Source organism: Aphelocoma coerulescens, chromosome 1A (assembly GCF_041296385.1).
Source record: "Aphelocoma coerulescens isolate FSJ_1873_10779 chromosome 1A, UR_Acoe_1.0, whole genome shotgun sequence".
In the NCBI taxonomy this organism is placed as follows: Eukaryota; Metazoa; Chordata; class Aves; order Passeriformes; family Corvidae; genus Aphelocoma; species Aphelocoma coerulescens.
This window is the reverse complement of record NC_091014.1, coordinates 49996812-50010063: the sequence shown is the minus strand read 5'-3', so window position 1 is coordinate 50010063 and position 13252 is coordinate 49996812. Positions and strand designations below refer to the sequence as shown.

The 13252-nt window shown below is 36.5% G+C and overlaps 1 protein-coding gene across 3 annotated transcripts in view; it reads left to right on the top strand.

The window, feature by feature from the left end:
* The window catches only part of BLTP3B (bridge-like lipid transfer protein family member 3B), a 52868-nt gene that overhangs the window by 6289 nt on the left and 33327 nt on the right, over window positions 1-13252 (top strand). Inside the window, exons 2-4 of one of the 3 annotated variants that reach the window (XM_069000777.1) lie at window positions 1013-1159; window positions 10761-10923; window positions 12027-12065. In XM_069000777.1, the coding sequence (XP_068856878.1) occupies window positions 1137-1159; window positions 10761-10923; window positions 12027-12065 (225 nt within the window). In that variant the 5' untranslated portion in view covers window positions 1013-1136. Of the gene's footprint in view, window positions 1-1012; window positions 1160-4941; window positions 5028-10760; window positions 10924-12026; window positions 12066-13252 lie in introns of those variants that run through there. The other 2 variants (XM_069000785.1, XM_069000768.1) reach the window with 2 other exon arrangements.

Sequence of the window (13252 nt, the reverse complement as noted above, 5' to 3'; positions counted from 1 at the left end):
GTTTACCACGTACCTTGAGAATACCAGAGCTTTCTTTTTCCTCAGAGACACTTGCTGCTTCTGACTCCCAAGGAAGCAACACTTGAATCCAGCTACCCAGGAATCTGAGAGTTATGTGGTTGCCTACATCTGTAACAGTTTTCGTGTTGTAATTTCTTCCATTGCTGGGGGTCTGGAAACCTGAAAAACATAAAAATTTGTAATTAGGTATCTCTAATTCATGTTAGCGATAAATCTCTTAAATGCTGTTCAGATATCCCAACAAACTGCCTACCAAGGTCACTGTCCAAATGTTTGGGTTTTATTGCACCCAAAAGGGTAAAAGTGTAGGAATTAGTTATATTTAAGCTGAGGCATCTCTTTGAAGTGAGTACAATTAGCAGAGAATTTCTTTTTGAGGAGCTTATTGTACTAAAATTTCATTGCCTGCAAAATCAGACTTTCAAACGTGTGCAAGTCTTTGTAGCACCACCCCAACCACAAAAACAAATCCAGAAGTCCCATTCCCCCATATCTTTAGAGTCAGGTTTCTTTAGTGTGAATTTTGAATAGCTGAGACACTGTAAATAGGAGCAAATAATGTGGGTTGAGAAATCTCAGGCTAGGCAAAACAAAACTGAAGAGTTGTCTCTCATTTAAAAATAAAATAAAACCCTCTTATGCTTCATCTTTGGGCTATCTTCCTTCTCATCTTCCAAATGTCCTAACTGAGTATCTCTTAAACCACTTGGCTACATTATAGAGATCTTTTCTGCATGATTAAAATTTGCTTCTTAAGCTGTTCATTTAAACAGGGCTGCAGTATTGTAGCATTAGACAGCAAGGGATACTCTCATGGGAATCTAGTGTTTTACCCAAGTCTGTTTCCTTTTGAATTCTGAAGTGTCATGATGTGTAACAAACTGTTGTAACTGCAGTTATCTTCAGCTAAAACTCTCTTACATTATTGTATCACTCCTTTTTCCCTTTGAACTTGATCCCTTGTGTGTCCCCCATGTCCCGTTCCCTGCAGCGATCCCAGCTGGCTCTGGTGGAGATTGGTTTGCTGTGAATATCCTTACCACCAAAATGAGTACCAGAAGCTTCTCAGAAGCCGTGGCAACTGACCACTTGCTTTCACCAGGAGTAGGGGCCTTATGTCTGAATACCTTGCCCTCAGGTAACTTCCCCTCTCCCGCCTTTGTAGAGTAAATGTAAGAGGTGGTATGTATTTATATAAACGTAGGAGTGAAGTGTGCTCTATAAAATGTTACTTGGGTTTCCACTCCTGTTTCTTTTTGTAATTTAAAATTCTGCAAAAGATAATAGTTTGCTACGCAGCTGTGTGTTTTGGCTTCTTTGGGGTTTTTATAAGTCCTGAACTAAATTTGCAAAACTGGTTTGTGAACTAAATCAGCAATCCCATTATAAACATACCTTTATGTGTATTTTCTAAATGCAATCTGGGTATTTCCCGATATGTTTAGGCTATGTGACATTTACTGTTTATCATTTGCATCTACTTAATTCCTTTTCATAAATTATTGTGTATTACCTCTGTATTGATATATTTGAAGGATCTGTTAGCTCTTTACCTAATTTACAGACGAAAATGACTGATTTTATTTTTTTTTAAATTAGAAGAGTTCTTATAGTTAATATCTTATCAAAAGATCTTACTTTGTTGTGAAATCTGATCAGTTAGCATTAAAAAGATAATCTGCTAATGTCGTATAAATAAATGATGCAGTTTCCAAAGCAGGTGTTGTTATTATTTTACACTGTATCATTATTTCTTGATTTTAAATTTCTAAAATTATTTTTTGTCAAATGGGTTTTTTTTTTGCATTAGGTACAGAATGTTGTATTTTAAGTAGAATTTAATTGTTATCAAGTATAAGCAAATTGACATGGTTTTATTGCTTCCTGCAGTGGGGAAGTTGCATATACATTGCCACATGTGGTTTAATATATTCAGGATTTTATGTTATCTTGTACTCAATCTATCATTAAGGCCTGACATGTATAGGATTGTCATGTTTGAATAAAGTTCTTTGGGTTTGATCATATTGGCCATTTCTCTGCTTGATGTGAAAAGACTCATGGAATAGAAAAGCTAATATTGGTCTGTGTGAGGGTTTATCAGAAATGAAAGATAAATTTCTTTAGCAATATTTTGCTTGCAAGATGATTATCATTCATGCAGTACAAGCTCCTCATTTATGCGCAGTGCTTGGCTGTGTCTGCACAGATCTGCTTCATGACACATAATTAGATAATAACCACTGATGACAGCAGCTGTCTCAGTTCTGCCTGTACCCAAAAAGCAAGCAATACAGCTTTTCTAAATAGAAAGAAAATAATTTCCTATATGTGTTATTACAGAATTAACTAGGGGAAGCATTATGTACTGTCAAGAGACTTGGTGGGGATGTCAGTATTTGAGAAGTGTGGAATGGGTCTTGAAGTAAATAAGAGTGTACTAAGATGTCTTCAGGAAGTCACCTGGAGTAGGAGTCCATGCTAAAGTCCTTCTGTGTTGTGATGAAATGGAAGCAATTATTTGGAAATGTCAGCAAAGCAGATGTATTATTCAGGGCTCCTATTATGGGATGGATAAGGGGGGGGTGTGACACTGCACCAGATGTATTACACAAAAATATGTTGCTAGTTGAGTCAAGGTCCTAATTAGTGATTTTCCTGGAAAGGAAGATCTGTCTTTAGACTATGATAGGTCAAAAAGCATGATCAGTGATAGGTGCTTGAGGCCCTATACGGTAGCCTGTCCCACCTGAAGCTGTAGGGTTGTAGGTGGTGTTTTGGACTTGTCCGGTGTGCTATAGCTCATGGCCAGCCTGAGAGCAGTAGCTCCAGGCTGGGTGTGTAAACAAGGGAATGTCCTGTCCTGCTCCAGAGGGTTGGACTATGAGCACCTTCACAAAGTGCTCTGCAGCAGGTGATGCAGATCTTCTCCATGCTGGACATCCAACAGGCCATGGAGGGTTCTCCATCTTGAAATCAGACACCAAATACACACCTGATGATTCTGTAAATGTTCAAGGTGAAATTAGATAAAGCATGTAGGCATTTGTGTGGAGTGGCCACAATACCAACAGGTAAAGGGGTGATGCCTTTCTTGTGTACAAATTAATGTTGGAGGGTGTAAGAAGATGCCAGTTGGGTGTCACAGATAGCGGGGGGTGTACTTGAAAGATCTGGTGACAGGGGTAGCTGCTGCAGTTGGTATTGTCATTTAGGAGTCCCCCATGATTCCCTGTTGTTTGCAGAATGAGGGATGGTAACCCTTGCAGTTCAACTGCTGTTAGGGACTTCTTGGGAGAAAACTGCATGCTATTTGGGAATCCATGCAGGACACAACATTGCTGACACAGATGACTTCTGGATACAAGCTGGAGGAATACCCTCTCACACCACCAAAGATGCCTCCACTCTAGACTTGTGTATTGGTCACCCACTGGCTCACAGCGGTGGTATTTTACAGTGCTCTTATGGCAATGCTCTGCTGGTGCAGAATGTAAGAGTGCCATTGTTTATGGGAGGAATTTTTTTCCAGAAATATTAAAATCTATCCTTACTAATGCTTATTTTCAACTTAATGTACTGTTAATATTAATAAATAAAGTACTAAAATGTTTTATGTGTCAGAGTGTCTAGTCAATCCTCTTATGTTGTAAACATAGAAGGTGTTACCTGTCCCCAAAAACCCTTCCACAAGTGCCTGATTTTTAAGTTTTTTAAATTCTTTAGAGCTTTTGATTTTGGTACTGTTTTCTAGTCTGATGTTTTCATGGACATTAAAATGTTTTGCAATTAGTGTTTCCTTTTACTTGCTTTCAAAGTGTTCCTTTTAGTTTCATGTATGTTTTTATTCCTATATTAAGGTAAATGAGCATCCAATTAACTTTTTGTCCTAAAGAAATAACACTAATTATTATTTTTATAATAAAAATTATAAATTTTAATTTAAAAATCAGTATTTTCAGAAAAGGAAGTAGTGTCCAAGATGAAGACATTCCATATTTTGTGGTGATATTTAGTACTACTTCCCATTCATTTTTTTATACACAGTAGTACTTTAACCTTTATGTATTTCAGACAATTTTTCATCAATTGTCTCTTATCTTCCCTCTTTATTTCCCAAAAATCTTTCACTTGGAACCCAGTAGTTTCCATGAATTATATTTTCAAATCTTGAGTATCTTGCATCAGCAATGAGTCAGCTATTGCTGCAAAGCCATTTGCTGCTGTCTTGGGTTCCTCAGAAGGACAGTTTTCTGTGGACTTGATGAATGTGACTTGTATGCTGCCTGTCAGCTTTTATACGTTTTGACTCAGACTGCAGAGCTAAAAGTTTTTTACTCATAAGCTTACACGAAGCACAGCTAATGGTTTCTTGTTAGGTAAATTACTACTTTAATGCACTAAAATTAAAGCATCCTTAGGACAGCCAGGATTCACTCAAGTGTTTTTGGTAATTCACAGTTCACCAGCTTTTTCTAGGGCATTGGTAAATATATTCAATGCTTTTGGCTTTCTGCATATCCTTTGGACAGTGAGATACGTGATATTGTTGCTCTTGAAGTCTTCTGATCAATACTAACCTTAAGTCTTTACTGTTATATTAATTTTTATAGCATTTTTTGTTATGCTTTTTGTTTGAAGTTTTTTGGAGTACCAAGAAAAGATAACAGTTGCCTGATTCTAATCTTGTTTCTTAGGTTTGAAGGATTGAAATTGACATCTTTTACAGAAGTTTGTTCTTTTAAATTTGGGTTTTTTTTCCTCTGGCCTATCATGTCCTTTAATTTTCCTTTAACTAATTTTCATTAGTTCCTTTTTCAATACAGGTCAATCACTTGTTGCATCTGTAGAGACTGTCTTCAGTCAGTCTGTCATTTACGTAATGGCAGCTTGATCTTTAACCATGTGTGGCGATAGTGGGTCTCACCTTTTCTGTCCTGTCGTACTTGGATCAAACGGAGTGCTACCAAGAACTCTTCTGAATGTCATTGTGCTTAATGTTGCTGGTATGTAGAGTTGTATTTTAATTTAGGGAGTCTTTTTCTTGTATAGGACTTGCTGCCATCTAAACAGATCTAATAATTTTGATACTTAGGACTTAAATAATGGAGATCTGCCACAGGAAAAAGTACAGCCATGCTCCTGAACTCAGAATTTACATGTGGTGTTTTTTCCCTGAGACACTGATTTTTCTTTTGGCTTCAGCAAAGAAAATATGGGAGAGGAAATCATTATGTTGCCTGCAGCATGCTATTTCCTGTAACTTTTTTTTTTTCTTACTTAAAGCTGGGGGGGATTTAGATTTATTTATTTTCCAGACCAATCCAGTTATTGAAAATCAGCTATGGTTTGTGGTGTTACGCTGGATGAGAGGAACTCAATTATAACAGTATACACTGTTGATCCCAACACTTTGTTTCTGGGGCAGATTTGACAGAGAGTTAGTTCTATTCCTCTTCTACTTGAAGTCTTAAAATTTGAAGTGGTATAGTGAGAGGATTGATAGTAGACCTCCTTCACTCTATTACTTAGAGTCATGGGAAGCAAACATTTTCCTGAGAAACTCAATTGAAAAAGACCATTTTTCTTGTTTCAGAAATTGTGTAATGTTCTATGTGATCAAATAACATGGTTCAGCCAGGTGAAACAGTAAAAAAAAACCAAACAGTGATCTTTGTGTTCCGTTTCTGCTTTTCTATTATTGATCCAGTTGCCAGTGGTTAGTAGGTCATGCTTCCCTTTTTCAGAGCCTGTTGTTTAAGCAGTTTGAGTTCACAACAAGAAGATAAGCAAAACTTGCAGCACATACTGTGATTTAATAGTCTGTCATGATTAGAGCATACATTTAGAATCATATTGCTGAGGAAATTTTATTTTAAAAGCAGAGAAGGCACATGGTAGAGCTGGGGAAAGCAGCTGTATATTCAGGAGATGTGCAAAACAGCTGAGAATCTGTGTCCAAATGTGATCCAGACTTCTGTTATTTCTCTATTAAATCCAGAGGTTGGAGTTTCTGTTGTCAAACTTGACCAGGCATCTGGTATTCGCTCCAAACCTTTAGGGATCACTGCTCTAAGCTTCATGTGGTCTGTGGCCTTCATTGTACAAACCATAAGCTTGTGACTTCAGAAAAGTGTTTTCCCATCTTCTCTACCTGTTCTTGGGTTTTTTTTGTTTCTGTTTTCAACTTCTTGGCCATCTTCTCTGCCAGCGTGGTGGAGTACTCCATTCAGAGCTCCAAGCCTGTGGTGTTACAAACAAACCTTTAGAAAATAAATATTTTAGGCAAGGAAATAAATGCATCTTTTATGTAGGTTTTGAGTTATTTTAGAGGGAAAGATCTGAAAGAACTGTTGTGTTCCTGACAAAATACATTGATTGTAACTTACTCCTCTTTGATTCTTAATATTCTGCTGTTACTGTACAGTCTTTTACACTTTTCACTAAACTCTTAGTCTGTACTTTGTAAATTAAAGTTGAACCATTGATCTGTAATTGCATAGCAAGATTTAGTGCATGTATGTGTAGATATACCCAAAGGAGCTATGGCAGGCTGCTTGTGATATTGATAAATTCATATTTCTGGGTTCTTGCATTTTAACTGTAAATATTTTACAGCATTATTCAACTTATAAAATTCAGTATTAAAACTGTATTGAAATCCATACTATCACATAGTAATTCAAACCTCAGATATGTTTTGAGAAAGGAAGTGTAGTTTGTGAAATTGAAACTCAATCTGTGAAAACAGTTTTGCTAAGAATACCTTGTGGTATTAGTAAACCAAGTCTGTATTGCCTCAGTAAAAGTGATATCTTACTGACACAGCAAAACAAGGTAACAGAAAGCTTAGGTGAACTCAACCATGACCTTTTTTTCCATTCCTCTTGTCCTTGTCTTTTACTTCGCTCTGTCCTGCTTTATTTATTTCATGTACTGAGTAATGGATATTAACAATTGGTCTGTGCCCTAGAAAAGGAGCAACAGTCAGAAGTTCTTGGGATGTTGTGCAGAGAAATGGCCCTGTTGTTGAGACCTCTGCTCCCAGTTTGACCCAAGTTTTTAAGGAGTGATTAACTCATTCTAAGGAATGAACACCAGGGTAAAAAACAAACGGCAAGCTGGCAGGGGGGCTGTTTGCATGTGCCTGGTCAGGGAGAAGAATGTGTGTGTATCATGAACTCAGGCCCATTGTTCTGAGTAGTTACATGAAAAGCTCATAGAAAATTTTAATTGGTTTTGCCCTCTCAGGGATTTCTAATGATGAAACATTGTGACACAACCAAAGGTTTCTAATTATTTTTTATTCAGAATTACATGGTCCTAACTTTATGGGAATTACCTCTCTGTTTTACATAAAAATGTATGATAAATATGATAGTCTAATATGTTCTTGAAGTTTAAGCAATTAAGCATTCTGGGTTACAGTACTAAGAATCACAGAAGTTTTTTAGATACAGAGATAACTTCCCAACCTCTAAAGCCATGCTGCCTCCTTAGATTTTGCCTAGCAATAAATATTAGAAGTCTCCAACACCAGAATATTTAGAATTATATTGACATTTAATTTAATAATAAAATGAAGAATTAATAGTATTAAAATATTAAATTGCAGATTGTATTTGGGTAACAATTTTTTCAGTGATGGTTATACCAGCTTCATGGCAAGTTCACTGGAACTTGAGGTACACACACAACAGTGTGTCTGTGGTACATCTGCCCCCAAGTCTTGGTTGGTTGAGTGTGAAGCACACCAGAAAGAAAGGACAAAGCCCTCTGGCTCAGTGGGGATGTCCTGGTCTGATGTCCATGGGATCCTAGAGCAATACCATTTGGAGGCTTGTGGTTGCCCTAAGGACTTCTTTAGTTTTTAATTCAAAATGCTGTTGTTCTTGTAATTTCTTGTAATGAAATTCAAAAGGCTGCTGTTGCTCTTTCAATTTTATGCACAAAGATCAGAATTCTTATAAATTCTGACTAGCAGGTATGTGATTGTAAGGCTAGCTGCCCAAATAGGCCAACTTCTTTTTTTCAGTGTTTTAACTTAGGGGCCACTGTATAAAACTAGAAGGTTTTCCTATTATATTAAGTGTCATGGAATGGTTCTAAAGTGCTGAAATTACCCAACAGACAAACAGAAGTATATTCTATGGAACAGCTGAATTTAGAAGGAGCTGAGAATTGGCACAGGTAAGTAAAGTGTTGGCATCCTCAGTGGAAAATTGATGCTGGACAAAGGAGATGGATAAAGCAGATGTGGTTTATTTGTGTATTACAAAGTTGCTATGGGTTTTGGAGAAACACCACAATCTCCTCAGCATCCAGTTGTGGAAGTGGAATGAAGACACTTGCTATTGGAGATGCCTATGCCTTAAATACCTTCTCTGAGACTTCCTTCTGTAACTCTTGACATGAAGGGTACAGTCTTAACAAGTGGAGATCCTCTTATGTCTGTCTGTTCTGAATGAAGCAGCCCTTAAAACATTCTTCCTTTCACTGACTGCAGGAGAGGAAATAAATTCAAAGCAACACTCTTGGAAGAATTAAAAAAAATACATATATAGAAAAGTGACGGTCCTCATTGAATTTTTTCTCTGTCCTTCTGTTCCCTGTTTGGAGAGACTGGCTTCTATTTTGTTTGTTTGAAGGAAATTGAAGGTAACTCAAAATTGGCTTTGCTGTTGCCATTCTCAAATTGGCTTTGCTGTTGCCATTCTCCTCCTTAATGGTATTTTGGTAATTTTCTTGCTTTGAAGTTTGAAAACCTCTTTTTGTAGGTCCTGTGTGTTTCACTGTGATGCGTCTGCACCTGTGACCAGGATAATGCTTAGATCTGTCTCCAAGCTGAGAGGCATTTCTGGTGTGGCTGAGCAACAGGGGACTCTGAGGGGGGCTTCTTTCACAGAGCACAAGTCTCAGAGACTTGTGTGTACGTGTGTGTGTGTAATGGCAGAAGGTTTTTGCCTCTGCTGTGTAAATGTGACTTATTTAAAATAACACCACTTTGTAATTCTTATGTTGACCCTTATGTAGAAAGTCAAGAGTGAGAGGTACTACCACGTGACTGGAAACACTCAGTGGCTGCTTTTTTTCTTCTAGGAATTTTGTATAACCTGAGCCAGATGAGACTTTGCAGTGGTGTCTGAGATAGGAAGTTTTATATTTTGCAGTTACTGATAGGTTGTTTCAATGAGGCAGGTTATTTGGCTCTTCTCATTATTTGTTGAAAGGAAGAAAAAAGGGTAACCAGAAAACAAAATAATTCAAGTCCTTTATTCCCCTCATAATGTTTCTAAACAGAGCATTTAGAAGTACATTAGTTGCCAAGGAAAATACATTTATCAATAGCCTTATCTCAATGTATTTTTAGTACTGAAATTATTAAACTATATTATTCACAGATTAAATCTCATTGCTTGTGGATAATTTATGCCTTGTAAGCAATACAGTAACAACTGCAGCACTCCTGTCATAAAAAACATGTCTAGTATTATTTGCAAATACATAATGCTGGCATTTTGTCAGGCTAGGTAAATGCATTTCCAAAGCTAACCATCCCAGGAATATGGAGTAAGGCAGTTGGACTTAGAAATGCCTGCTCTGTTTCAAGCTCTTCTTGGAAACTGTTAAGAGGAAGAGCTTGGTGACCTTCTTCATCTTTTTCCACCATCTCCCCCAGTATCAGACTTAATGAGGACCTGGTAGTTCAGTTAGAAGTTGGTCTCTTGAATAGGAAGCAAACGCTGTAATTGCACCTCCTGGAACATTGCTTTCGGGCGATGTTCCGTCATTGAGGACAGACGAATCCCTCTGCCTGGAGAATAGCAGCACTGGGAGATTTCAGTGGGAAAAGTCACAAAGCATAACGCCAGCAGCAGTATTTTCTACTAATCTTGTAAAACTAGATGCAATTCATGAGCAGAAGCAATTTTTCATGGCAGATTGAAAGTGTGTTTAAGTATAGCCTGTTCTTAGCTTGTGGTAGATTTAATGCTACGGCTGTTGGTTTGAAGAACCCACGCTGGAGAACCCATGGGCTCTATCATGTTGTCTCACGAGGATGTGAACCATTTGATACAGCCACACAGATTGTTCTATTGCATCAGCAGATTCAAGTGCCTTTGAAATATAAATAAATTTATATGTACTCTTTTAAATAGTTACACTTTTTACCGCATGGATATCATATTGAGCTTTCAAGTTTTTATCCAATATTTTATATACCTCATACTGCTATGTGTGTGTATGTGTATTTCTAATTTGTCATTAAATTCTGTTACTAAATCTAATTAATATTGTAAATAAAACTTTTTTATTGAAAGATTTTAACTAAATATATAGAAAGGTATTGTTTATGACTGTAATTTTAGGGGTTTGGAATTTTTTTCTCATTTTGAAAAATTAAAGAAGAGTGAAATAGATTCAATTCTATTTTATATAGTTTAAAATAAATCAAGAGTTTGAGTAAAGGATCATTTGTTATTCTGGGTGATGCAAAAATTAGAAGATATCTCACAATATATTTTTTTTTATGTATTTATATATTGAGCTAATGAGATGAAAAAAATTAGAGGGACAAATCAATTCCATCGTATCATTTCTTTGCAGGATGAAATTTCTCTAAGAACCTAAGATGATTTCTTCACCCCCAGACCATTGCTTTAAGTTAAATTGTCACTGATATGCAGGATAGCCTTGATTGCTTTATATGTATTTACTTAAGGTGTTCTTGTTTTTAGGTTCACCAAAAATCTCTCACCTGACAAGATCAACCTGAGCACGTTAAAGGGGGAAGGTCAGCTGACCAATTTAGAGCTGGATCAAGAGGTACTTCAGAACATGCTGGATCTTCCAACATGGCTAGCTATAAACAAGGTGTTTTGTAATAAAGCATCCATTAGGGTGAGTAATTTATTGTGCTGGAATGGTAATTAAATCTTTCTTCTTTCCCTTCTGTCTCTGTAAACTTTCAAGCAACTTTGTATTAAGAGGAAATTGTGATAAGTGCTTGATAAAATTTTAAAGAACAATAAAGATGTTATCAGCAATAGTTTCTTCCTAATTTTTGTTTCTCATGTGATGACATAAAATACATCTGGAAATGATGAAAACAAGAGCAATTATTTTTAATTATTTTTTTTTCTTTCTGAGTAGATTTTATTCCTGCATGTTTTGAAAATGAGGTAGAAGTAAAAGTTTGTATTTGTCCATGGTAATTAGTCTGTCATAATTATTTATTATTCTCTTTCTTGTGTATTCTCTCTTCACTCCTCTTTGTTTATTGCTTTCCCTCTTGTTCTGTTCCCATTTCCAAAACATACCTTTCTGAGGATTTGGATCTCTGTGGGGAATGTGGAAACACAATAAATCTGTTAGATGCTGCTTTTTTGGTCATTGTGGCTGCTAATAATTGAAACAGTGTATAAAATCTGTACCACTTTATACTAATGTGGGATTAAGAAATGAAGGATGGCTTGTTCTTGACTGAAGTTACAGTGTGGTCAAACATTGGCACCTCCTCAGTCTTTTGGTGGGGTTTGTTTATGGTTTTTTGGTGTTTTTTTGTTTGCTTTTGTTTCCTCTGATGGGAGATTGTTCTGATTTTTCTGAATGCGGTGAACTTGATGTATTGTTGCAGGCATCCAATCAGTTGTAGGTTAACAAAGGCAATGTAGATTTTCTTTCCTTTTAAAGGAAAGAATGTGTAAGGCAGTGATGCTTTTGCTGATGCTTGACAGCTCACTATTAAAGAGACAGATTTTGCTTTGCTCCCCTGTTTTTCTGCTCAGTGATAAGTAGATTTTGAAGTTCAGAGTTTTTAACATCTAGTGTGTGCATTAAGTTACCATATAGTATCTTCAGATAAACTTAATATTTTGAAAGTAATATTATGCTGAGTTCAGAAGTTAGAAAAATAATTTGCATGCCTAAAACACATTCTATGTGATTTATTTTACTGTATTTTTAATATTTAATTTGCTTTAGAATACTGTTTTCTCTTGCAGATACCATGGACAAAATTGAAAACACATCCCATCTCTTTGGTGAGTTCTGAAATAAACTCTGAAATATACTGTGTGTAGCAGAATCTATATCTAATATTTATATAGTTCTCTTGACGTGATTCTAGAAATAACTGAAGTGTTAACAGGCCTTTACTAAGTGTTCTCTGGGTAGCAGCAGATCAAGGCAAAATGCTGTAATGTGTTCGTGGTAGGTTTGTTTTCTTAATCTGTGGCTTCAGTGTAATCACTGTAATGTTTGACCATTAGCTCATTTCTGTCAAGGTTTTAGTCATTACATGTTAATTTGGGTTTACCTGAAGGTTAGTTATTTGTCCAGTTAACCCCTTTTACAAGTTCCTGCCTCTCTTTTGGAGCTATCTTTTCTAGGGACTTTTCAATTCTGCGTCTGTACTCTACACAGTGATCTCACACACATAGCATTTATAGGGTTTTTGTGACCACCTAGGATTCAGCCTGGATATAAATAGGAGGTAAAATGCGTAGATAGGACTCAACAACAATTAGAAGTAATGTTAATTCTTGCATTTGTTTTCCTTTGTTCTTTCTTTTTAAATATACTAACAATTGTGGTAGCACCAGAAGTAATTTATTTTGACGATGAGTAAACTTTCTTAATTGCATTTGCTTAAGAGTGAACATTCCTTTAGCTGTCATGTTTCCCAGTCTTGCAGTGAATGTGCTTGTAATTCCTTCCTTCTGAATCAGACTTGGGAAAGACGTGTTGTATTAAATAATTGATGCATTTGCTAGTGACCCAGTTGTAATGTACTAATGTCTGTACTGCTTCTCAATGACACTCAGAGCTTAAAGTCTGGTAACACTGGGGTGGGATGTTTCAACCTCTTGGCTGTGAGTTGCAACTGCCAAATTAGGAAATTGGTTTAAGCTGTGCTATTCTTAAACATGACACACTTTGACCTATGGGAGCAAGGCGCTGTTTGCTTTGCTCCTACTGAACTTACATTAGCACTCTTTGAGTCTAAGATAACTTTCAAGGTAACCTTTTTTACATAAATGTTTCCTTGAATAAGTGCATTAAATAGTAACAAAAGTTCACTATTCAATGGTAGATTGCACAACAGCCTTTTTGATTTCTAAAGGAAAGTGAATTCAGTGACCCAAGTGCCAAACCTCAGCCCTTCGTTACATCACTGAATTTCTGGTATTTTGGCAGGGACAGGGGAGGGGGGATATTTTTGCTACTG